The sequence below is a fragment of the Aspergillus uvarum genome, assembly GCF_003184745.1.
Source record: "Aspergillus uvarum CBS 121591 unplaced genomic scaffold BO82scaffold_59, whole genome shotgun sequence".
Lineage (NCBI taxonomy): Eukaryota > Fungi > Ascomycota > Eurotiomycetes > Eurotiales > Aspergillaceae > Aspergillus > Aspergillus uvarum.
The window spans coordinates 159,519-182,084 of record NW_020291356.1 but is presented as its reverse complement, the minus strand read 5'-3'; the positions used below and the strand labels follow the sequence as shown (position 1 = coordinate 182,084).

General features: G+C 52.7%; 8 protein-coding genes across 8 annotated transcripts; 3 read left to right on the top strand and 5 right to left on the bottom strand.

Moving 5' to 3' along the window:
* Window positions 1-2,913: 2,913 nt before the first annotated feature.
* BO82DRAFT_357600 (FAD-dependent oxidoreductase) lies at window positions 2,914-4,837 on the bottom strand. Its single transcript, XM_025636059.1, has 6 exons — window positions 4,336-4,837; window positions 3,787-4,253; window positions 3,645-3,705; window positions 3,392-3,587; window positions 3,254-3,332; window positions 2,914-3,198 (listed from the first exon to the last, which is right to left on the bottom strand). The coding sequence occupies exons 1-6, from the start codon at window positions 4,753-4,755 to the stop codon at window positions 3,072-3,074; spliced, it is 1,350 nt and encodes a 449-aa protein (XP_025488376.1). The 5' UTR covers window positions 4,756-4,837; the 3' UTR covers window positions 2,914-3,071.
* Window positions 4,838-5,555: 718 nt separating this feature from the next.
* Window positions 5,556-8,260, bottom strand: BO82DRAFT_357599 (chaperonin-containing T-complex subunit CCT5). The gene is made up of 11 exons (XM_025636058.1): window positions 8,080-8,260; window positions 8,000-8,017; window positions 7,883-7,931; window positions 7,723-7,816; window positions 7,576-7,659; window positions 7,218-7,507; window positions 6,515-7,163; window positions 6,321-6,458; window positions 6,071-6,251; window positions 5,913-6,001; window positions 5,556-5,850 (listed from the first exon to the last, which is right to left on the bottom strand). The coding sequence occupies exons 1-11, from the start codon at window positions 8,087-8,089 to the stop codon at window positions 5,806-5,808; spliced, it is 1,647 nt and encodes a 548-aa protein (XP_025488375.1). The 5' UTR covers window positions 8,090-8,260; the 3' UTR covers window positions 5,556-5,805.
* A 375-nt stretch (window positions 8,261-8,635) lies between these two features.
* Window positions 8,636-9,704, top strand: BO82DRAFT_405531 (chromo domain-containing protein; the record flags this gene model as incomplete). The annotated part of the gene is made up of 7 exons (XM_025639494.1): window positions 8,636-8,642; window positions 8,722-8,878; window positions 8,931-8,973; window positions 9,046-9,122; window positions 9,187-9,547; window positions 9,606-9,631; window positions 9,686-9,704. 7 exons carry the CDS (start codon window positions 8,636-8,638, stop codon window positions 9,702-9,704), a joined length of 690 nt encoding a protein of 229 aa, XP_025488374.1.
* A 312-nt stretch (window positions 9,705-10,016) lies between these two features.
* Window positions 10,017-11,808, bottom strand: BO82DRAFT_386098 (putative transcription factor Rap1). The gene is made up of 4 exons (XM_025638231.1): window positions 11,560-11,808; window positions 11,418-11,503; window positions 11,129-11,369; window positions 10,017-11,064 (listed from the first exon to the last, which is right to left on the bottom strand). The coding sequence occupies exons 1-4, from the start codon at window positions 11,686-11,688 to the stop codon at window positions 10,132-10,134; spliced, it is 1,389 nt and encodes a 462-aa protein (XP_025488373.1). The 5' UTR covers window positions 11,689-11,808; the 3' UTR covers window positions 10,017-10,131.
* Window positions 11,809-12,114: 306 nt separating this feature from the next.
* On the top strand, window positions 12,115-16,841 carry BO82DRAFT_386097 (uncharacterized protein). The gene is made up of 7 exons (XM_025638230.1): window positions 12,115-12,374; window positions 12,431-12,584; window positions 12,637-12,668; window positions 12,699-13,622; window positions 13,680-13,683; window positions 13,851-14,083; window positions 14,212-16,841. The coding sequence occupies exons 1-7, from the start codon at window positions 12,286-12,288 to the stop codon at window positions 16,754-16,756; spliced, it is 3,981 nt and encodes a 1,326-aa protein (XP_025488372.1). The 5' UTR covers window positions 12,115-12,285; the 3' UTR covers window positions 16,757-16,841.
* A 93-nt stretch (window positions 16,842-16,934) lies between these two features.
* On the bottom strand, window positions 16,935-17,705 carry BO82DRAFT_291978 (uncharacterized protein; the record flags this gene model as incomplete). The annotated part of the gene is made up of 2 exons (XM_025631750.1): window positions 16,935-17,212; window positions 17,360-17,705. Coding segments are annotated over 2 exons (624 nt in total), but the record flags the coding sequence as incomplete, so codon positions are not given.
* A 543-nt stretch (window positions 17,706-18,248) lies between these two features.
* Window positions 18,249-20,345, bottom strand: BO82DRAFT_318066 (putative oxidoreductase, FAD-binding). Its single transcript, XM_025632635.1, has 2 exons — window positions 19,685-20,345; window positions 18,249-19,635 (listed from the first exon to the last, which is right to left on the bottom strand). Exons 1-2 carry the CDS (start codon window positions 20,175-20,177, stop codon window positions 18,317-18,319), a joined length of 1,812 nt encoding a protein of 603 aa, XP_025488370.1. The 5' UTR covers window positions 20,178-20,345; the 3' UTR covers window positions 18,249-18,316.
* A 423-nt stretch (window positions 20,346-20,768) lies between these two features.
* Window positions 20,769-22,164, top strand: BO82DRAFT_161164 (uncharacterized protein). The gene is made up of 2 exons (XM_025630258.1): window positions 20,769-21,030; window positions 21,107-22,164. The coding sequence occupies exons 1-2, from the start codon at window positions 20,866-20,868 to the stop codon at window positions 21,866-21,868; spliced, it is 927 nt and encodes a 308-aa protein (XP_025488369.1). The 5' UTR covers window positions 20,769-20,865; the 3' UTR covers window positions 21,869-22,164.
* Window positions 22,165-22,566: the final 402 nt, after the last annotated feature.

Genomic DNA, 22,566 nt, shown 5'->3' with positions numbered 1-22,566 from the left:
CTATCCTCTCACATGTCTACAACCATCTCATCGTCATGAGATAAACCTGGAGATGCAGCAGCAGAACATAGGTAGGGCACAGGAATGGCAAAAGCCTCAATTTGGCCCTGCCCGTTCTCTTCTTGTCTACCCGGAGTAGCTGTTGAGTTAGGGAGGCTTTTGTCTGCTACAGTCAGTACTGGCAGCAGCCACGCAGCCACGAGGATCACATGATAACCAGCGGTGACAGGTTTTTGTCAGTGTCTCTTGAACGTTGCTTGTGCTTTGACAAAACTCAACAACATCTTTGGACCTACAGCATTGTCCATCATGCGTAAGTAATAATTGAGTTAACTTTTATTTTCACGCAAAACCCAAAACCAAAATCATTTCTACCACAAAAAAAAAAGCCTCGTCCGATACCTCAGCCCCCCTCTCTCCCGGCTGCTAGCTGCTGCAAGATGCTTCTCCAACGGTAATGCACAGTTGCAGGATAGGAAATCCCGGGAAAGGCAAGCTGCAACGCAGAAATGCAGCACCCTGCAGTACTCTTTCTTTCTCGCTCAAAGTGGTGCATCGTTGCACTAACTAAACTACCTTGATTACTGCGGAGTGGGGATAGGAGAGGTTCGCTCGCTGCGTACGCCAGAAGAATGGAGGTGAGCGGAGCTATCTCGCCCGATGCCGTGTTCGGAAATGGAAAGTTGTGGAGATGGAGGAGGAGGTTCTAGACGTTATGGCTTAGATGCACGATGCTAATATATTTTCGCAGGTTCTGCAGAAACGTGATGCACTGCAGTGCAGCCAGCTCTACCGGTTTGTTCGTGCTGATTGTGATGGATCCGATCTGGCGTCTAGCTTCGTTACTACTTAGACTTATGACGTTGGGGCTTAGTCGAGAGATTAGCATGGCATCGAGTTGCACTTTGGTCCATGCAGAGAGTCATTGTGGTTTGGGAGTAACCTGGCTCTTTTTTTTCGTTCGGTGTTGATTGCGGGATGGTGTGACACTGCTACATATGGCGAGTTGCTTTGCTGCGGGTCTCATCATGGAATGAACCTCCGTGGGCTATCTAGGTCTCTCGGTGGAAATCGTTTCCTTTAGGGTTGATGACTATTGCCTTCGTTGTTGCCAGAGACAGATGCCATTGACCCGACAAGGACGCTGAGGTTTGTCTCGGTTTCAGGGGCTACCTCTGATGCAAGCTCGTTGGGAGAAAGCGTCCATCATGATATACATGATTAGTCCTCGGGCGATTGGCAGGCCTATCTCTACATAGTCTTGCCATAGTGAAGTCCATGGCGCAATGTCGGGGAACCATAGAGTCACAATGCATTATCAATCGCTTGGTGGCCATCAAATGCTGATCCGGGCCTGATTCTAGAACGGCCTCGCTCAAGTCCAGAGTGTTGTGCATTTGCAACATCATCTCTCATTTGCACCTGTATATGCCTGCGAACGGTGTAAAACAGCAAAAATGATTCCCAGCCCCAATCCTCTCAGAAGTCGTCATCGTGCCTACCATACTATCCGAGTCACGGATCATTTCCGAAGCCTACAAATCCAGATCTGACAGCAGATATTGCCTCCTCGTCGGAATGCGCTACTGTATGAACCAGACGGACAGTACATAGATGGCGCTCGTGCTACCATTTGGAGCAATTGCTCTGAAGAAAAAGGGTGTTGGTCCCAGCTTGTCTGCTGATCAAAAGAAGCGTAAGCAAGGTGGTGCAATGCCTCAGTTTTGCTCTGCAATGGTGAGTGACTAGTTCCTTCCAACGAGCTGGTCCGAGATCATTGCTGTCTTTCTGAAAGCGACTGACTGGCTGCCGATTTGCATATCGATTTGGGCCCGAGCTGTCCCCGCCCCTCCGGGAGTCATCTCGTGTCAAAAACCCAATCTGCGACTCAAAGACCAGCATCCCCTGTGACAGGGAGAGGGCTGACATGCTGTTACAGGTGAATATGCATTGGTTTAGGTGGGGGGAAAAGGCAGGAATGGAAAATGCATGAAACAAAAAGAAAAGAAAAGAAAAAGAAAAGCATCGGCTGCGTCATTAGACAGGGAAGGAGAGGCGATCGAAGGCGAGTCTAGAATTCGAGAAGTTGAAGTGGCTTCTGTTCGGCGATGCAGGTTGCTGGTGCTGGTGCTGGTGCTGTTGCTGTTGCTGTTGTCGCTTTAGTCGCTGGTGGAGTTGTTGTGAGCTGGTGGTCAGCTGAGCAATTGCAGGGTGATTTTCCTCCCTTTACCGCCTTTTCTCCGCATTCTCTATCGGCACTCCGTACTCTCTCCGTACTTGGTATACTTCCCTCCTTCCCCTCGTCGTATTGGCATGTTTGATCTCCGACAATCTGACTCAGAATTCAGAAGCATTAAGGCACACATTCCCCCACTCACTGCGGAACACGCACCCTTGTCCATTTGTTCATATGCGAAGCGAGACAGCCGACAGTTAATCTCCAGTGGTTCCCAGTGGCAGATCAGACGAGCGTCAGCTGGTGGCCGAGGTGGCCGAGGTGGCAGTGGTTCACCTGGCAGTTTCTACAACATTCCCACTATGGAAATCATTTCCAGTTCGCCTCCTCTCCCCCTCTCCGGCCCCCGGCCCTTCGGCCCCCTCCTTCCACTTCCCACCCCTGATCATCAGGTATACCCGACGCTATATAGCCTATCCTTCACGTAAGGCAACCCATCTTGACCGCGATCGACGTCGTATCCTTCAGCTCGACCCTCACTCTCCCGTACTTTATCGCACCTGAGGCCGATCACCTCCAGATCGAGCCATTGATCGAATGTGTGATACCCAATCGAGGTGGCCGTCTGTGCCTAACAACTCGTAAAGAGTCATCTTGACTCGGCGCTTAAGCCGGCTGCTCCATCTCAGGCCTCGCCCCCGAATTCCAGTCATGGGACCCGGTTGACTATGTTGGTCACACATTTCATTGAATGGACTATACATCGCAGTGACATGAGATGTCCACTGCATCAACATCAAGCATTACCAAGTACACGACTGGCATGAGGTATCAAAACAAGGGGGAAAAAGAAGCCCAGGGAGAGAAAACTCCAAATCTGGATCTGACAGAACGCTTATTCTCCGATGACCACTCCGTTCGACAGCTTCAGTCCGACAGGCAGCCCTCGGATGAACTCCTTGTCGAACGAGGACCCAAGTTCTTGGGACATGACTTCCTCGATGTCCATGTACATGTCGTATCTGATGGAGAGGTTAGGCACTTGCAGCTGATGCTCAGAACTGATGCTTCACTTACGCATTCATTTCTTCAATCGTGAGCTTCTTCTGCTCATCTTCGACCTTGTACTTCGGCATGTTGGTGTTGCTGGAGAAGCCTGGAGAGTCTCCGTCAGTCACAGACTCGCAGTGTGGTCAAATTCCAACAGTTGCCTACCGATGCGCTCGTTGATGTTGTATGCCGCCTTGGCGGAAGCGGCCTGGACTTTGGTGGCTCGAGGCAGTCGCACCTTCTGGTAGACTGACAGCGCCGCTGCGACATCACCGGAGAAATAGGGCTTGCTGAATATGATTCCGAGGGCCGCGGCGTCTTCGATGGCCATGCAAGCACCCTGACTCTGATGAGGCATCATCTACAGATAGTCAATCAGTACTTCGCTTTGAATTGTTCGGGTAGGGAACCGCCTTACTGGATGTCCTGCGTCTCCCAGCAGGCAGACCATGTTGCTGGCGATGTACGGGTATGGCTGACTGGTCACAGAGTTCGTTCGTTAATGGAATGTCCAGCACTAACTCACAGACTGCAGAAAACGATCAAAGGGCGGGACTTACTGTACCCACAGGCGCCAGGGCCTAATCTCGATGCCGATGGCCAGATGAGAGCGGACCTGTTCATCCAATTCCGGATAAGGAGCGAGCAGCTCTTCGACCGGAAGGTCCTCTCCACCCCATGTGTGCGTTGTGAAGTCTCCCTTCTCGCGAGGGAAGAAGCAGTAGTAGGACAGCAACTTGCCGCCGTTGCAGGGGGAGAGCACGATCTTATCCCACTTGCCTTCCTGGCCGCCCCAGTATTCCAATGCGCTGTCTTGGGAATAGTCGACCAACCCCAGGCGGACCGCATCCTCCGTGTGGACATTGGCATGCAAGCAGCTCGACGGCGCAGGAGTCTTCTCGGGATGGAGGCCAATAATGCCTCGTACGGCCGAGCCGATTCCATCGGCACCCACGATGAGATCGTGCCGCACGGTTTCACCACCCTCGAAGGTAATCACACCAGTCTCGAGGTCGATATTCTGGCACTAAACACACCACAATCATCAGCACCGACCCAGAGCAAGCAAGATAATGTAAAGCTGCCCCCCCCCCCGGGGCAAAACTCACCTTATGATTCACCTGCAGCGTAACCGGCGTGCCCGCCCCTTCCTCCTGCAGCGCGCAGTCCTTCAACATGGCATGCATGTACTGCCGATGGAACATGTTGTAGACGTACCCCCAGCGCGCCTCGTAGTCGTCTAGATCATAGACACTGACCGGCTCCCCCGTCTTCCAGTCCCGGTTGATCAACTTCGTCAGCACCACGGGGTCGCCTTTGGCGATATCGACCCCCCATTCATGCAGCCACCGGGTCCCGTTCGCCGCACACGAGATCGACGCGCCCACCTCCCCCGCGAAATCGTGTCGCTCGTAGATGACCACTGCATGGCCCGCCCGCCGCAGCGCGATGGATGCCGCAAGGCCTCCGATCCCGCCGCCCACAATCCCCACACTCAGTGGTCTCCAACCCGATGCAGTTGATCCCATTTCTGTGTTGTGTGTGCTGAGTCACCAAGTCCTAGAAAGCAAGTCTTAAGAACTGTAGACCAAATGAAGTCGAAGAGTGGGTGATGGATATATACTTGGATGATAGAGTAACCCTACATAGTTACAGGAGGGAGGCCTTCTATTTAAAATTTCATCCCCCTCCCTCCTCCACCATCACTACCTACATCATAGTTTCCCGATTAATGAAGAGGAGATACGAGTCCAGTCTCCGTGGCCCAGTCACTGATTGCCCGTGCAGAGTTCACGAATCATCGCCCGCCTGCATGCTCCCAAAACAGTTATCAGTCGGGGCGGCGGGAGGCGGCCCGCGCACTCCGGAGGTGCATTATCCGCCTGGCTCGGGCTGCGCTGCGCTGCGCTGCGGTGGGAGGTGGAAGGTGTCGTAGCCGACAGTCGCGGGGCGGAGCTCGCACCCGCTTGTACTGTCTATCGGACTGGCTTATCTATGGAGATTGACATGAGCATTATGCTTCGCTTGATCGGATCTTGGGTTTAGGATTTACAAGAAAAAAGAGTTGCAGATTGATAAGGGTGGATGGTGGTGCGGGTTTGGCCGTGGGGAGTTTGGGCGGATGTTGCACGCCTAAGTAGGCCTAAGCATATTGTAGGGTGACAAGGTGCGGAATATAGATTAATGTATAAAAACGCGTAGGGGTACATTGAAGCCAATTCCGCATTTAGGGATGTTCTGCTTGGTCGAGCAGTTCTAGGAACAAGCATTTTCACACACGAATACAGCCCAATTTGAAACATCAACAGGGTACAAGTAAATGATTTGTGTCATGGATATTTATTGTACTTTGTTGAATGCTTTAGTTTTCTCTATGTACCAACAACCATACTGACACCACATCACGCACCACCTCGGTTTGTTCATTACTCCTGCCGAGAGGAACATATATTGTAGAAAGTAAATAGGATTATCATCTCAAGCCCCGTTGTGACTGTAAACGCCAAAGGTGGTGAAATCTCTTTTGGCCAGCAGAATGAACAAAGAAAAAGAAAATTACATTCCTGTATACAAGAAATCTAGAATTCCTGGTCATCGTCACCTGAGATGATGACGTTGTTGATCTGCGCAGTGGTCACTTATTAGCCTGCTTGTCTGTGGTTGACAGTTGTAGGAGCAAGCTTACCTTAAGAACCATGCGGCAAAGCTGGGTGGCGAGCAGGAGCTGCGAACGCTTGCCGATCAAGGGGTCGATGGCGAAGTGCTCTCTCATGTCTAAGCAAGAAATGTTAGTTGGAGTTGCACAGCAGCAAGAGGTGTTGTTTGAGGGCGACAAGAACGTACCGTTGTTGCCAGTCAACATGCAGTCAACACCCAAGCGGGAGTTGTTCTCCTTGACCTGGCGCGACTTGATCGAAGCCAGGGTCTCAATGGGGCTCAGACCGGAGTTCTCGGCCAGCGCCAAGGGGATGGCGTCCAAGGCATCGGCGAACGCGCGCATGGCGTACTGCTCAATACCAGGGCTCTGCAAGAATGTTAGACAAATGACTCAAAACTAAGTCCAGAATTTCGCCAAGGGGCAATCTTCACGCACCTTCACAGCAGCATCCTCAACAGCGATGGAGCAGGCAATTTCGGCAGCACCACCACCGTAGACAACACGGTTATCGCGCACAAGGTTGCGCACAACGCAAAGAGCATCGTGTAGCGAACGCTTGGCCTCGTCAATGATCTGGTGGCCATGGTCAGCATTCGGTCACGTCAATTCCATTCAACCGTCCAACTGACCATCTTGTTGCTTCCTCGTACGAAGACCGTGACGGCACGGCTGTTGGCGCACTCCTCGATCACCAACATCTTCTCCCGGGTAGTACCGAAGGTCATTTCGCGAACGCGACCGGCAGTACCAAGCTTCTCGGGGCTCAGATCCTCAAAGCGAGGAACAATGCGACCGTTAGTGGCGATAGCGATCAACTCAATCTCGGGTCCACCAACCCAGCGGACAGCAGGGAGCTTGTTCTGGAGCAGAAGGTGGTTGGCTTCGTCATCGAAACCCCACTGGCAGATGACCAGGTTGGCTCCGGAATCCTTCAAGTTCTGGATCATCTCTGTGAACTTCTCCCTCTCGTAGTCCTGCAACTTCTTGAACTCCTCCACGGATGTGATGTCGAGCTTGTGCTTGGTCTTGGGCTTCGGGGGCTCAAACGGACAGGTCAAGATAGCCAGCTTAGCATCCCGGACCTCATCCGGCATCTGAGGGTGAGAGAAGTCCTTGTCGACAATAACACCCTTAACGAGGAGAGAGTCCTCGAGAGCACCTCCAACCTTTCCGTCAACCTTGATCAGCTCGAAATCGACATCCTTGCGCTCGAGGTCGGCCACGGAGAGGACAGCATCGATGGCAATCTTGGCGAATTGGTCGTGGGACTTGGAAACACTGTAGAGAGGTCAGATATGATTGACTGCAGGACTCATGATGTGGTCACCGTACATCTTGGAACCCAAACTCGTCTTGGCAACCTTCAGGAGGTTGGAGGTGTCCTCCTTTGAGAACGGGATGTCATCGCTGATCTTGTCAAGTTGTGCAATCGCGATCTCACAAGCCTGATCGTAGCCGTCTGCGATCCGGATAGGGTGGATACCCTTGTCGATGAGTTCCGACGCTTGCTCCAGCATGGCTGCTGCCAGAACCACAACACCGGTAGTTCCGTCACCGATTTCCTCGTCTTGAGACTTCGACAACTCAACCAAAAGCTTGGCAACGTTGTTTGTGATTTCCATCTGTCCGAAACCTTCAAGTCAGAACATTTGCCAGGGGAGGACTGCGGGGCGTAGGTGTTGGCACGAACCTGGCCGAGAATAGTAGCGCCATCGTTCGTCACGGTGATATCGCCATCGGGGGAAATAAGGATCTTGTCAAGACCGCGGGGACCCTGGAATAGTCTTTAGGATCGGAATCGAGACGCATCTAGCATTCGTCAGGCGACATATCATACCAGGGATGTCTTGACGATGTTGGCAACCGTCTTCGCGGCGACAATGTGTGACTTGACGGCTTCAGTACCATGCTGTCTCTTCTTCTTGCCTTGACTGTCCGGATAAATAGCGATCAGCGACATAACCTATACCGACGAGATTGTGGGGATCGTAACGTACTCTCGAACAACGATGAACGGCCGGCCTTGTTCATCCTTCATCACAGAAGCTGAGTGTGGCAGTCAGCGACTCGGGACTTGTATCATAATGACGAGGATAAGTAGCGGAGGGGTCAACCTTGAGACAAATCAAGCTCTGTGATCACAAAAAAAAGACGTTAGCAACTTGGTCCAAAGTGAGGGGTATTAGAAACATACGCATAGCCATTTTGACGGTCTGCCCACTTGGCGGGAATCTGGAGGGGAGGGGGAGGGGGAAGTTTAAAACAAAGCCCACACGTCACAGATTGAAAAGTCGACGGGGAAAGAAAAGAGCCCCCAAAGAAGAGATTAGGAGACAATGAGGGGGAGTAATGATAAAACAAGGGGGAGGGGGAGGGGAGAGGGGATGCTTTAACCGGCACAACTTCAAATGACGGGCGATTGTAGAAATTCATCTGGAGATGGAGGAGCCAAAAGCGGGCTAGTGAGCTGCTTGCCCAAAGGGGCTTAGCGTAGATCTTCCACCGCGCGCCTGCGCGACTTGCCAGTAACTACTCCGTAACCATTTCACGGTCCATGTCACTCTTTTTACTGCTACTCCGTAGTCTTCCCAATTCTCCATCCCCCAAATTTCTATCGGCTTGCGGTCGGCGCATTGTTCGCGCTCATCGATCTGAGAAAGCCATCTGAGTCAATTTGACGACGCATCTCGACCGCCAAGCTGTTTTCACGACTCTTCAATCTCGCCGCATCACCGTTCCAAACAACAACAATGCCTCGTGCGTATCAACTGCCCATGACCGCGCGTCTCAACCGGTTGCACGAACAGGTTGACTGACTATTCGTCGTTACCATCAGCTCCGGTGACCGACGTGTCCGATGACGAGTCGACTGGCGAGTCTATTCCTTACGAGGAGGCCCCCGCACCCAAGAAGCAGGCAAAGAAGGTTGTTGACGATAACGAGGATGATGAGGACGAGGACGAAGAAGAAGAAGAAGAAGAAGAAGAAGATGTGTGAGTGCGGTCGGGTATTATTCAAGTACACTCGAAGTCCTGACTTGCGCAGTTACCATGTCGAGAAGATTGTCAGTCATGAATGGGGAAAGAAGGTGCGCGCCGCTCTCATCTGGGCCTGGTGCTCAATTACAGCTACCTTGGAAGCTTCGCTAACTCTGCGACAGGGCGAACTGCTCCTGCAGGTGAAATGGAAAGGATATGACGACCCCGCCGACATGACATTTGAACCAGAGGGAAATCTGTGCGTTCTTCGCTTTTACCTTCACCTTTGCACAAACCGAACTGACCCAAATGATTTTGTCTAGCGATGGTGCACAGGAGGCGGTCGACGAGTACTTCTCTAAACTAGGTGGCCGTCCGGAGAAGTCTCAGACCAAGAAGCGCAAGTCTCTGGGAAGACCTCCTAAATCAGCAACCCCCGAAAAGACGCAGCCGAACAAGCGGAGAAAGTCTCGAACAAACGAGTCACCGGAGCCCCAACCAGAAGAGGATAGTGACTCGAGCTCGTGGGTGCCCAAGGGTAAGAGTTGGGAGAAGGAGGTGGATACCGTCGACACTATATTCCGCGACCCGAGCACGTCGCAACTGCTTGCCATCTTGAACTGGAAGAATGGCAAAAAGTCCAAGGTCCTTATTGAAACCTGCTACGAAAGATGCCCCCGAAAAGTATGTGCTCCTGTGGTCCTTTCGACCCAAGAGAGAATAATAGCTGACAACCGCCAAGATGCTTGAATTCTATGAGTCCCATTTGTAAGTAGTCACTCATACTCCAGAACGACGCTGCATAGGCTAACATCACGGTAGGGTTTTTAAAGAAGGTTGAGATACCAGGTGGAGTTTGCCGTCTCTTTTCCTCCCAGCAGATTTGGGTGGAACATCCAGGCATTTGCCGTCTTCTTCCCTTGGTATCTTTCCTAATGATGCGATTAGTGGTCACGAAGCGTTGACAACGAACCATGCATATGGGTGTTCTGTCGGGGCTTTTCTGATCACCATTTACTAATGCTATGACTGTAAGATAGACCCTCCTTTGGGTAGTTCTTGGACATGGGAGGTCAGCGGAGGGCCCATAATGAGCCAAGATGAACGAGCACTTGCACACATCTTGAAATACATCTTGCTTCTTTCTTCCGTTGCCATCTTCGTTATATTCCCGGGTCTTTCTCTGAGTTTTGTTTCTCATTTGATCGCCTAGCGTTTCCCTGTATTCTAGTTGCACATTGTCAAATTTCCAGTTTGCGGTGGACTTGTCATTCGATGGTTTCCGTCTCAAGACCAGCAGCCCTTGCCATGCTGAGATATTCCCACCTAGCATCGAAAGCTTCCGCACCATGTTTCTCTAGGACCCGCTGGATCCCTCGAGTCTCTTTTCCTTCCACACACCTGTCATCTCCAGAGGTCCAGACCCCCGGAATATCGTCTGGAATGTCCTTTCCGGCCACCATGAACTCGAGTACCTTGTCTGCCAAGTCTGGGTCCATACTTGTGCAGCGTAGGGCCTCGATGATCTGTGCCTCCGTCGCTCTGCCATTTCGAAGGCGGCGGTCAATCCAAGTGTCAATATCCTGCTCCGGGATCTCTGGCTGAGGGTGGGGAACGGGTCCAGGCTCAGGACTTGAAGGTAAGAAAGGAAGCTGAAGGAATAGAGAATCTATCTCGGGGGTATTTAGGACGGGGTCAGCGCCATTTTGTGGCTTATCGGTGCCAGTCCCGGACTGTTCCGGAATGGATTGTTGCTCGACTTCGTTCGTAGTTGAGGGAAGCTTCTCCCCACCAATCGATGCCTTTGGATCGGGGGGTTGTGGAGGCCTCACAGGCTCCTTCCCTTTGTGCCGGCGGCGTGCAGGTGCAGCTTCTACACGTTCTGGCACGGGCTCAGCGGTTCTCTTTTTGGGAGCTGAACGATGCACTGGGCCAGGTTGATCCGATTCGTCGCCAGTCTCCGATACACGTTTTCTCTTCTTGTCGGCTGGTTTGCTCGAAGAGGGCACAGTCTCATGCTCCGGTGCGAGAATTGCTGGCGGCTGAGATTGCGCTGTAGGGGCCGTCACCTGTGCAGGAGCAACCTCCTGCGAAGGCCTTTCTTCAAAAGCAGAGCCCTTGGGCATACCCCCCGGACGCGGACGACCACGTAGCCTCTTTAAATAGCGGTCACGCCATGATTGAAACGTATGTCTGGGATTCTAGGGGGCATTTCAGCACGATTGGACATCTCTGCGGGGATCTAAAGATCGAAGTGGATCCTACCTTCGCTGCGAGTTCTTGGTAGATCTTATTCCCCGAGATAGAGGCTGTTGAGTCTCGCTCATACTTCTGCATCCAGTCCCATAGAAACTGGTCATCCGCGACAGTGTAGGGCACTTTGTGATTTCGCGTAGGAATGTATGAAGCGCCAACTGGTCGAGCTTCTGATGGCCCGGCTCTGTAAGGCTCTAGATTCTGCATCCGCCCTTTGCGAATGGAGTCTTCGATGAACTTGAAGGAGTATCTATGCATAAGTGAGTTGGGAACATCTAAGCGGAGTGGAAATACTCACGTGTCCGGCGGGAGATTCCTCCGTTTGTGATCGACGATTTTAATTTCTGCATCTTTCTCGAATAGCCTTATGTGACCTCCGTGTTGCTTGATCTCGTATTAGGTGGGAGCTCGCCATGCAGTCAAGGGAAAGCCATGAGTACCTCGATAAGTTCTTTGAACCTGTTTCTTTGGGGAACATTGTGTGAGAGCCAGAAGTGCTTTCCTCGGAAAAGCGTCCCATTCGCGGTTATTGGGGCCTCATGACTGACTGCCGTAGTTGCCTCAGCCATAATAATCCATAAGAAGATCCGTTTGGCCTGGAAGCCTTTGGAGTCGCGTCGGAGCTGTTGGACGCCCCTGCAAAGCCCTCCGACGACGCGCTATCACGTGTTTCCGACGTTGAGTATAGATCCAATTGCGTCGGATGGCTTGTATGTCTTTAGGTCAGTCTGTCATGTGCTTATAGCAAGACCAGCTTCTCATGATGGTATGAAATTGTTAACGCAAGGCTATTCTCTGAGCGGTTGAGACAATTAGAGGCAAAGGCGCTTTTTGGTTGTGGTAATCATGGCAATTGTGAACTGGAACTGAAACTCGGCCAGCACCAGCCATTCCCCGTATCTTGGGGAGAAACACGGTCACGTGCACGGCCTGTCCAACGGCCGGTGGGCAACATCATGTCTGGGTAACCTTCATCAGTTCTGCAGTCTTCCAATCATCTTATCTTATCAGGCGAAATATGACGGGGAGTCTGGATTTATGTTCGACATATTTCTTTTTGTCAGCTTTGATGAAATATAACACCAAGCTAGCAGTACCGATGCTGTAGTTGGAATCTTCCTGCGACTCAAAATTGGACCCTCCAAGCTGGCTCGACTCAGAGCAAGATGGGATTGCTACGGACCTTAGGGCTGGCCATCCTCGGAATCTCAGGCTTTGTATTTGTCGCTCTCTTTGGGAAACTGCCTGCGTTTCGGTAAGCTATGTACTGGTCCTCGAATGCAGTGAACTGCGACTGATGCATGCTTGTAGCAAAACCCCAATAGGGTTCCTTCACAGAGTTCTTTGGATACACGTCCCTAGAGGATTTGCAAAAGTTGATGAGCTACTGTTCAGTGGCCGGCTTTTCTCTTGCTGCAGTCGGGCCGGTAACTATATTCTCAATGAGAATCATCCGCTTGTTCTTGTTTGTCTCATGAATCAGTAGTCAAGCTCGCCTCCCTGCTGACTGAACCCAGATATTCTTTGCCTCACTTCTGGTAGCAGGCCAGTGCATGTTTATTCCCGCCGCTTGGGCCAGGATCCCTACTGCCCACCATGTATGGATACCGCTCGTTGTAGCCCTTCCTTATTATTTCTTATATACGAGCATAACCACCAAGTCTTTCATTACTCCCAAAAACCACGCGGAGGAGTTGGAACGCTATCCTTACGATAGGGTCATCTTCCATCCAGGGCACCGCTGCAGTACATGCCGTTTCCTCAAGCCGGCGAGAAGCAAGCACTGCAGCACTTGCAAAGCATGTGTTTCCCGACACGACCACCATTGTGTATGGCTGATGAACTGCGTTGGGTTGCACAACTATCACTACTTCCTGTCGCTGATAGTATCGCTATGCGTCATGCTGACTTATGGCTCATGTCTTGGATATACTCTGCTATACCAGACCTACGACAAACTGGTACCCGCTGACAATCCTTTGCGACACACGCGACAGAGCTGGACGACTTTCTTCAACATCTGGGCTGTAGTGATTGCTGCTGATGTTCGCATTGGCGCGACCACTCTGTTGATGACGATGACAGCCCCTTTGGCGGGGGCCTTTCTCGTATACCATACCTATCTGATTTGGGCCGGTATGACCACAAATGAAAGCTCCAAGTGGTCGGATTGGAAGGAGGATGTTGCCGACGGCTATGTATATAAATCGACCAAGGACGTGATATATGGCAACTCGCCCTTGCTCGCAGAATACCAAGGGTCACCAACAGACTGGCCCATGAGCAGCGAGCAGGTCCTCGCACTCACGGATGGGGAGGCTCCCAAGGAAGGACACCTGTTGTCTCCAGATTCGAACGAAATCTCACAGCCCAGCGACCGAGATGCTCCTATTGACCGGCGGTGGAGCTTGGTACATAGTATGCAGGAGGTGGAGAATATCTATGACCTGGGGTTCTGGGACAACTTGCGCCATGTTTTTGGGCTCTCAATTCGAGCCAAGATGTCATGAAGAGGTATGGGCGTTGTATATAGATTACACTCTATCACACATTTCAGTAGTGATGTTCATGTACATAAATCTTCCCGAATAGGCAGGCAGTCGGCGGCGGCGGGATGGTTCCGGAGCCGGAAAAATTCCCCTCAGCGGGTGTCAATCTAATTATTCCAAAGTTCTTTCCTTCTCCGCCCGCACTGAGTTGGACTTCTTCCCCGCAACAATCAACTCGCGAGGTGCTGCTGCTTAAAACCAACGGTTTTCTCAACTTCGCGCCCAAGATGGCTGACCGGGTAGCAGCGGAGATGAAGCCCAAGTGCACTCCTGCAGAGCTTATGCTAAAGGTTATCCTGACGGGGACCTTGAGCCACTATGAGACCCGGGGTATGATTGATGACAAACGTCTTGAACACATGCTCTCTGCGGGCAAGCAGATTCTCTACAAGACACACCAAGAAAGCGATGTCAGGTGTGTTTCCGAATTATCTCTCCTGCTATTGCTTCAGGCCCATTTTGTTCTGCATCCCCACGCTTGCACCGTTCCCCGCACAACGACCTTGTTGTTAATTAGTGGACTAATCGAGCTCTCTCCAATAGACATAATCTCGGCCTGTCACCGGACATCTGGCAAGGCTTCACAGATGTTTTGACAAAGGCGATTCCTGTTCTCGAGTCCCAGTCGTTCGCTTGGAAAAGCCCCCCGACCGCCAACTACGACCACTCTTCCTCCAACCTCATAGCCTACAACTACTTTTCACTTGTCAAGGACATCGAGCGCCTGAATGACTTGTGTACCATCGCCCGCAATCTCCTCGCCACCACGAAGAAGGCCCAAAACATGGCGGCGGAGAAAGGCTTCGATCAGAGAATCCTAGCCCTGGTCGACACCTGTGTCAGAGTCACGGCGCGGGGCTTTGACGGGGAAACGAACGCCCGGAATGAGGAGCGCTGGCAGAAAGTCGTCAACCTCTACAAGCGCCTTCTGATTACGTGTCTGCAGTTCATGCACAATTTCATCATGCACAATGAGCAGCGGAAAATGGTTTTGTGGCTGGACCTCTTCGGATACCATTCTACGGGAGATTCAAATATCATTCAGCCCCGAGAGCCGCTTGATCCGGCCTTCGCTCAGCCCGAAGGAATGGCGCCGATTGTCAAAACCGGAGAGCGGATAGTCAACCCCCCAATCCGGGCTCTCTATGATCAGACTGCGGAGGACCTGCTTTTAGAGACAATCTCCAATTTCCCCCGGGAACCCGCAACGATCAAGGAGGAGGCGGCCATGCTGCTTCTTGCAAACATCAAGGACCACATGGAGAAGCTGCTCGGGCGCGATTTGACCGCCATACAGGAGATGGGCAAAGATCCGGAGCAGGTCAAGGAAATCCGCGCAGCCCTGACTGCTATTCTCGGTGCCAAGGTAGATGGGTGGTCTGATCTTCAGGACAGAGCCAAGGACCTTCCGCCAGCCCTACCAGAAGACGAACCTCCTCGGAAGAAGGCGATTGTGACGATAGATCGGAGCTTAACAGCTGGCTTCCCACGCGTTTGTTGGACCGATCTCCCCGACCTTAGCGAATATGGGGCGCTTTCGGCTGGTGATGCAGTTGTCATGGAGGAAGATATGAGTATGCCCCGGTCTGCTCAGTCTGCGGCCGGAACTCTACAGGAAGCGAAGGACGAGTTGATGGCGCGACTGCAAGAGAGCTCCCAGATCGGTGGTGATGGAGATCAGGACTACGATACTGGGGATGCGGGCACAGTTGGTGATGACGACTCGCGCAGCCTGGAGGCCGTCGCAGACGGAAGCATGGAGGAGGAAGAGGAAGAAGATGATGAAGATGACGACGATTACCGCGGCCGTCCAGGAGACCAACAACGCGGCCTCTTAACGGATATACCGCTTGTGCTAGGACCCGCAGAAATCGAAGCGCTTCCAATGATCATCCAAGCGGGTATTGTTGACAGCTTCGGGTTGAAGGGCGGAGAAAGGACGGGGTCGCGGAATATGCAGGCTCTGCGATGCCATATTTTGCTGACGCAGGAGACTGGTCGCAACCTTCTGAGAGAGTTGTTAATCTTCATTGCTGCCTGGGATCTTCCCGATGACGAGCTCTACTTCAAGATGATGGTCCAGATCATGGATGCGGTCCTGAAGAACGGTCTTATGTCGCACGCATACTCTGACTTCGGCCAGCCCAAGGACATCATTTCTCCTGCGCAGGCGGTCGTGGTCAAGATTCTTACTCACATCTTCCGAGCCAAGTATTCTCCAGCATCAGTCACCGGCACTTCTCAACAAACCGCAACCAAGAGTCCGGCCCCTCTGTCTCGAGTCGATATCCTTACCGTTCGATACATCTTCACCATATTCCGGGGCAACATCATTCCTGAGACATGCGCTTTGATCTACTTGCAGGGGCAGATCCGCGCCGGAAGGGCTCTACCAGAGGACTTCCCGCTGAACCTATGGGATATGGAGCGGGTCTACGAAGGTGTCTACCAGTTCCTGGAGTTTTTCGCTGTGCTGACCGAGAATAACGACTGGAAAAACCTGCTTGTCAAGTGGGAGATTGTCTATGATCTGGTGACGTTAATCAAGGAGCTTGAGGCCAGCATCCCCAAGGGCCAACTGAGTTCTCTTACTCTGGGAGGACGCAACAGCCCTTCCCGGGATCATCAATCCAGCTCGGGCTCCGGACCGGTAGCAGTCGAGAGACCATACGATCCCGGTGACCCCGATTCCGTTGATGCTGGGCCGGGATCAAGAGCAGAGTCGCCACCGATCACGGAGGATCCGTCGGAGTTTGAGTGGCGCAACCTGAAGAAGCTGGTTGTGCTTGTTCTCTCGTCCTTAGTATGGAAGTGTCCCGAGGTCCAGGATCAAATCCGGCGCTATGGCGGTGTGGAAACTATCCTGTCCTGCACCAACTTCGACGCTCACAACCCCTACATCAAGGAGCATGCAGTGATGTGTCTGAAGTTCTTGTTGGAAGGTAACCGCGAAAATCAGAAGATGGTTGAGGAGTTGGAAGCGCGCGAGGTGGTCAAGGATGACAACGGGGTTCTGGAGAGGAGTGGCCTGGAGGCTATCATCGACAAAGCGGGCAAGTTGGCTCTTCGACCCAAAGAGGAGCTTTGAGTTGAATTGAGATGATGGCTTAGCTACGCTATTTTCCCTGACATGATAGAAATAGAAAAGAAATAGTTCATGAATGCAACGTCTCTATGCAAGTTCAACAGTAAACCTCGCGGTTCCACAGCAGGTTTCCGGAACACTATGCCCTTCTCTTTATTGCTCATAGCACCTATCTGTAAACCTAACCATACATGCCATCCCACTCCTCCTCCTCATCATCCACCGCCGGCTTCCGCCGCGCCTCCGCCTTCTCCCTCTCCTGCTTAGCGAAATCCGTGCGATCCAGCGGGCACGTTCCCCGCAGCCTCAACCACGGCCGCACGCACTCCAGATCAAACAGATGCGTCGGATGGCACGGCAGCCGCACGACAAGGGGGTACTGATCCTCCAGGAACGGGTTATTGCAGATCGGACAGACCTGCGATGAGTTCAACGACGCCTTTGGCACGCGATCGAGCACTACACGAATAGCCGCATAATTAGCATTAACTCAAACCCCCTTCTGTCCATTTCCCCCAGCGAACCACTCCCCCCTAAACCCCCCATTACACCCCATTACACCCCCCGGAAAGGAGAAAAAAAAACAACAAGAAACAAGAAACATACCATCACAAAACTCCTCACTCACCCCCTCCACCTCCTTGGGCGGCCGCTCCGCCGACTGCAACAACGACCCAATCATTTCTGTAAGGAGCTCATTGCCCCCTCCATTGGCGTCCGTATCCTCCGGCCCGAAGCTGGGGATCCCTCCCGCTGCGGCCGCCGCGATGGTGGCCCCGCCCCCGCCCCCGCCGCCGTCGCGGCGCATCACGTTCAACGCTTCGGCGAGCGTGTAGAAGGCTGCGCTGATGTCGCGGGGCACCGGCACGGCGTGCGGGCGGTGGGTGCTGCTCGATTCATCCGGGGTGATCTCGGAGAGGGTGGCGAAGAAGGTGGAGAGGTCGGGGCGGCGCGGGTGGCTGGTGGTTGTTCCTGTGGTGGTGCTGGTGTTGGCGGTGGTTGAGGATGGGTCGGTGGTGTTGTGTTCCACTTTTGGGGAGGGTTGGTGTTAGTTTGGTTTATCTGGGGTTTGAGGGTGGGTTGGGAAGGTGGGCGGTACCTTCGTAGGTGGACATGGTGGGAGCTGTGGGAGCTCCTCTGGGAGCTCGGGGACTGTGGTTGAGGGGTTTGTGTTGCGGTGTGGTGGGTTTTGGGATCAATGGATGGTTGATTGCAGCGAGGGATATAGAATAGAAGGAGTTCTCGTGGAAAGAACAGTAATAGAGATTGCAGCGATGTTGGTGTTTAAGCGCTCCTGCAGCAGACTGTTGAGGTTGAGATTTGAGGTTGCAGGAGAAAAGAGCTTGATCAGTTGTTAAATGGAGATGAGATGCGGAGGCAGCAGCCGATAACGCGTTGCCTCTCGGCGGGCGGAGAATCCGATCGGGCTGAATCCTCGGTGTTTACGGGTTACTTTATAAACTACGAACTGCTTAAGTTTCCGAGGTAAGGTACTATGAGATGTGTACATCATGCAAACCATTAAATGTGACATGTAAGTAAGCTGATTGTAGTATAATTGCGTTAGTAGTTGAAGTCCTCAAATACTACGTTCTTACCAGTGAGCCATTTCAACACCGAGCTTTTCAAACCCGGACTGCCGCAGAAATACCATGTCTTGGCCAATGACCGATCCAAATCCTCTGCGTCTATTCTGCGTCGTGAACTCTGTGCTCCAGAGGAGATGACAGCCTCATACTGCCGCTTGGTGAGTTCGTCCTCCGGATCAGACCCGGTCAGAAACAAAGACGTCGATCTGGGCAAAGCCGGAAACCGCTTAAAGGTATCCCATACCAAACCCACGTCGCTGATCGATATAGACCACAGTAGCCGCAGCCGACTGACATCTAGACCGGAAAGCTGGGCAAGCACAGGCGTTATCCCGATGCCGCCTGCTATAAAAGGTAAGATCTCCTCTCCCGCTGATTTCATCTGGAACTCTCCCCCGATCCCTTTGAGGGGAATCTCAAGGCCAGCTCGTTCGTTCACCCCCCAAAGATAGCGAGTCACATTACCGTGTTTCCTGGCTGTTATTTCGAACTCCGATGCAGAAATGCCCTCGCCAGGATAAGATGAGATAGTGAACGTCCTGACATAATCGTCATTGAGGCTAGTCGGGTCATCATCTCGCATGTGGCTGTAGCCGAGATTCAGCTCGTCCCAGAACGAGAACGTCGCGTACTGCCCGGGAATCCACTTCCCAAGTTTGACGGGATCGGAGACACGGAATCGGAAACGAGCAATGGCTGGAGTGAGAATCTCTTTCCGGATAAGAGTTGCTGTGATAGAGCTATCTTCCTTCAAGTCGGCCGCGCTGACCTTTTCTGTCGCCAGATATCGCACCGGAGGATTGTATGGAGACGGCTCCCCCGCGATGCCTCGGAAGGAGAGGGACTTTTCCACGTATCGCGCAGCTGTGACAGTGACCACGATTGCTAGATTTGACCGCGGAAGCACCCGTTCTGCATCTCTGCCTACTAGAATCCTTGCTTCCCTGGTGACGTATAGCGCGTTTCCCGTCTCAAAGTCCGGGAAGACGTATCCTGACCGAGGATTGGTCTGTAGATTGCCTAGAGTCTGGTATAGTCGATTACCTGAGTATTCTGGATAAGCAAACACTGCCCCACGTGGCTCGTTAGAAACCAGTCGCACAAATCCAGGGGGCCCTCCACGGATGTTTGTGTCCATGTCAATGGTACCATGAGCCGAGGAGACAAACAGGCAGTCAGCACGATTGAGAAGGTCTACAGCCGTCGGGGTCAGTTGAGGCGAGTTTGACACTAGCTTCGGATTCGGAAGGGCAGGGATAATCTGCTTCTTATTCATATACTTCGGACAATTTCCTGATTCGTCAGCCGTGTCGCATGCCTGATCTTTTGGACTATTACTCACCGAGACTTGCATCAATGTGCAACGTCAGGTGGGCGAATCCCACCTGGTCCCAACCTGACACTGCGCTGGGACTTTCCAACGACCCCGCAATCGTCCTTCCGTGAAGCTTCACTCTCTTACGATTTTCCAAGTCGAAGACTAACCCAGACATCAGTTTTCCGTCGCGCGTGGAATCGGCCAAGTCGCCTTCCGGTGGACCCAGCAGTATTCCAGCGACGGGGTCATGTCTCCTGTCGACCGGTGTAGTCAGTTCGACCGTGTTTTGTGAAGTAGGCCTAGCGAATCCTTTTTCGCCGCCCCAGATGCTTGTCCAGGGGCGTCCTTCCGGATCAATTGTCCCAATAGCCAACAGTGGAGCGCGGGGCATCAGATAGCCAGCATTATAGGTGAGGGTTGGAACTGTGGGGTTGTCCCGTGGGGGAACGTGAAGCAGGTTATGCATTTTCTGCTCACCCTCATGCCAGGGCATGGAACCTGCAAGTATGGATGTCATACTGGTTTAGTAGCTTGGGGACTGATGTGGGTTGCCAATAGATAGGTTAGCTAAAAGGAAAGAGGACACCATTGCTGAGTCTGCGGCCATGGCTGGCTTTATAGGGAGTGTTGTAGGTTGTAGGTATGTGCGAAGGTTTAGGGAATTAATCAGCAGCGATGGTGTCAGTCAGTATGGTAGTTAGTAGTACAATGCAAACTACGAGAGAGAAAGAGAGCATCTAGAACTAGATGAAGTAAGCGAGACACGTGCTGGATGTCACATGCCAGCTATCCATACGTACTCCGTACTCCACCGACCAAACGCGGCCGGGTTCGTCATCGTCTCCTCTTCCCGCTGCTTTCTTTAGCAACAGCCGTGGTTGTGGAGCCTGCCCAGGCAGTGTAAGAGTGATCGACCCAGCGAGGCGTTGCATTGTTGTGTTTCTTGCACTCGCACTCTCGCTCGTCTCTTGTTCCCTGCCTTCTTTGTTTGTTTTCCCACCTTGTTGCTGAATTGTCATGACCTGAATCCAACTCTCCCCTCTTGCAGGTTCAAGAGAATTCGTCTCTCTACCATCTTCTCCTGTCGCGCTCCCAGAGTATTGTCGCCTGATCATTTGTTTACGGCTTATCGATCGGAACTCAACAATCACTGATAAACCACCCCCACCGCGATTGGAAACCTCCTCCGATAACCATCGCCCACTATGCGCACCACAGCATCAGTCAAACCGTCCCACTACCCCGCGATACCCTTCCACATTATCCGCGCAACGGGTCTCATTTCGACCTTTATCGTAGGCATCATCCTTGCTGTCTTCATCACCAACCTCCACAGCCATGGCTACAAACTTCCTTGGGCCTTCCTGGTCGTAAGTCCCTACTGCCTCCTTCCCCGGATTCACGCAGCCAGACACACAGACACCGAACTAACTCGAAATCAAAAAGCTCCTAATTGCCACCGTCCTGACCCTTCTCAACTACATTCTCACGACCCTGACCCACTGCTTCTACGGCCTCTCCCCACGCCTCTCCCTAACCACCAACTCCATCCTCCTACTCCTCTGGCTCATCTCCCTCGGCCTACTGAGCTACAGTCTCGCGCACACCATCCTGACCAGCTGCACCACCACCTACTGGGGCACCTCGACCGGCATCAACGTGTGCCGCATCTACAAGGCGCTCTTCGCGTTCACCATCGTCGCGACCGCCGCCCACATCGCCGCCGTCGTCCTCGATGTGATCGTCCGCAGACGCCAGACCCGCCTGGGCGAATACGACCCGATGGCCAGCAACGCCGCCCTCAACGACTACAAGATGCACAACCGTGGGAGCAGCGTCATGTCCGGCGGCGTGGGACCCTACCACCCGGACGACATGTACGCCCAGCAACATCCCTCGCAGCAGGGCCCCTATGGGTACTCTGCCGGACAGGAGGCCTATCACGATGCACCACCGACCAACATGCCCGGCCAGTATATGTCCCCGCCCCCGTCGTATGGCGGGCTGGGAAGCCATGCCGGCGCCGCAGCGGAGCACGACCACGCTCACGAGGTGGAACAGTACGGCGACGCGGCGGCGGCGGGAGATCTCGGGGCGCAGCACCCCATGCCGCGGGTGCGATTCAGCGCGTATGGAGCTTCGGCGTCCACTATGGGGTATACCCGTCCCGCGGAGCAGACGGGGTATGATGCCGGGGCGTATCGCTAGGTGACTACTGTGATTCGTTGGCCTCCTGTGGCTTTACGACCTTGTGTCCTTGAAAGAATGCGCTCGCTGGAATTGGCAGCATTTTTTAGCCGGCGAAGCGCTACTTCCAAGGTCTTACAATGTTATATTATGGATCTGATGCGTTACGATCTTGCACTGTACATGATCTACTCTTTGAATTGAACATTCCAAACCACTCAACATGGCTCGGGATCAGTTGTGGTGACTCACGGCGTCCGGTTAGCATACATTAGCGCACGCGTCCATCTCATCGTGTTCGCCGGCATGTCGCATTGGCGGTCGGTGAACGGCACGGAGGTTCCGGAAGACCACATCTCTACCACAGTTGACCCAAATGTAATAAACCTCCAAGCTTGCTGTAATGAAAACTCATGACTGTCTTTCAACTGGATTCGGACTCTGAGCGACAAGGCATTCCAACCAGGTGCTGTATGCCATGATGTATCCCCCCGCGTCAGTCTGGTACATATTCATATTCATATTACGGCAATTTTTACCTGAATTCTCGAGGATGATTTGTATCGATAGCTATGGATAGGGCGTTTTCTCAGGCCGGCGATTTCTAGGCATATGTTTCGGTGTGTATTTCAGCCCATCTACTTACCCCAATGCATTTATCCACATGTTGCCTTTTCTCTAACTACCGAAACACGGGACCCACGAATTGAAACCATATT

What these genes read in the sequence shown, in the direction of transcription:
- BO82DRAFT_357600 (XM_025636059.1), bottom strand. Translation starts at nt 4,755, where the DNA reads ATGGGATCAACTGCATCGGGTTGGAGACCACTGAGTGTGGGGATTGTG. An exon ending in CGCTGCAGGTGAATCATAAG is followed by an intron (nt 4,254 to 4,335) that starts GTGAGTTTTGCC and finishes TGGTGTGTTTAG; the next exon opens with TGCCAGAATATCGACCTCGA. An exon ending in CCCTGGCGCCTGTGGGTACA is followed by an intron (nt 3,706 to 3,786) that starts GTAAGTCCCGCC and finishes CTCTGTGACCAG; the next exon opens with TCAGCCATACCCGTACATCG.
- BO82DRAFT_357599 (XM_025636058.1), bottom strand. An exon ending in ACATCGTCAAGACATCCCTG is followed by an intron (nt 7,660 to 7,722) that starts GTATGATATGTC and finishes AGACTATTCCAG; the next exon opens with GGTCCCCGCGGTCTTGACAA. An exon ending in GCGCTACTATTCTCGGCCAG is followed by an intron (nt 7,508 to 7,575) that starts GTTCGTGCCAAC and finishes GGTTTCGGACAG; the next exon opens with ATGGAAATCACAAACAACGT.
- BO82DRAFT_386098 (XM_025638231.1), bottom strand. Translation starts at nt 11,688, where the DNA reads ATGGCTGAGGCAACTACGGCAGTCAGTCATGAGGCCCCAATAACCGCG. An exon ending in AGGAATCTCCCGCCGGACAC is followed by an intron (nt 11,370 to 11,417) that starts GTGAGTATTTCC and finishes ACTTATGCATAG; the next exon opens with ATACTCCTTCAAGTTCATCG. An exon ending in ACCAAGAACTCGCAGCGAAG is followed by an intron (nt 11,065 to 11,128) that starts GTAGGATCCACT and finishes AATGCCCCCTAG; the next exon opens with AATCCCAGACATACGTTTCA.
- BO82DRAFT_386097 (XM_025638230.1), top strand. Translation starts at nt 12,286, where the DNA reads ATGGGATTGCTACGGACCTTAGGGCTGGCCATCCTCGGAATCTCAGGC. An exon ending in AGAATCATCCGCTTGTTCTT is followed by an intron (nt 12,585 to 12,636) that starts GTTTGTCTCATG and finishes GACTGAACCCAG; the next exon opens with ATATTCTTTGCCTCACTTCT. An exon ending in TCACTTCTGGTAGCAGGCCA is followed by an intron (nt 12,669 to 12,698) that starts GTGCATGTTTAT and finishes CGCTTGGGCCAG; the next exon opens with GATCCCTACTGCCCACCATG.
- BO82DRAFT_318066 (XM_025632635.1), bottom strand. Translation starts at nt 20,177, where the DNA reads ATGACATCCATACTTGCAGGTTCCATGCCCTGGCATGAGGGTGAGCAG. An exon ending in GCACATTGATGCAAGTCTCG is followed by an intron (nt 19,636 to 19,684) that starts GTGAGTAATAGT and finishes CTGACGAATCAG; the next exon opens with GAAATTGTCCGAAGTATATG.
- BO82DRAFT_161164 (XM_025630258.1), top strand. Translation starts at nt 20,866, where the DNA reads ATGCGCACCACAGCATCAGTCAAACCGTCCCACTACCCCGCGATACCC. An exon ending in TTCCTTGGGCCTTCCTGGTC is followed by an intron (nt 21,031 to 21,106) that starts GTAAGTCCCTAC and finishes GAAATCAAAAAG; the next exon opens with CTCCTAATTGCCACCGTCCT.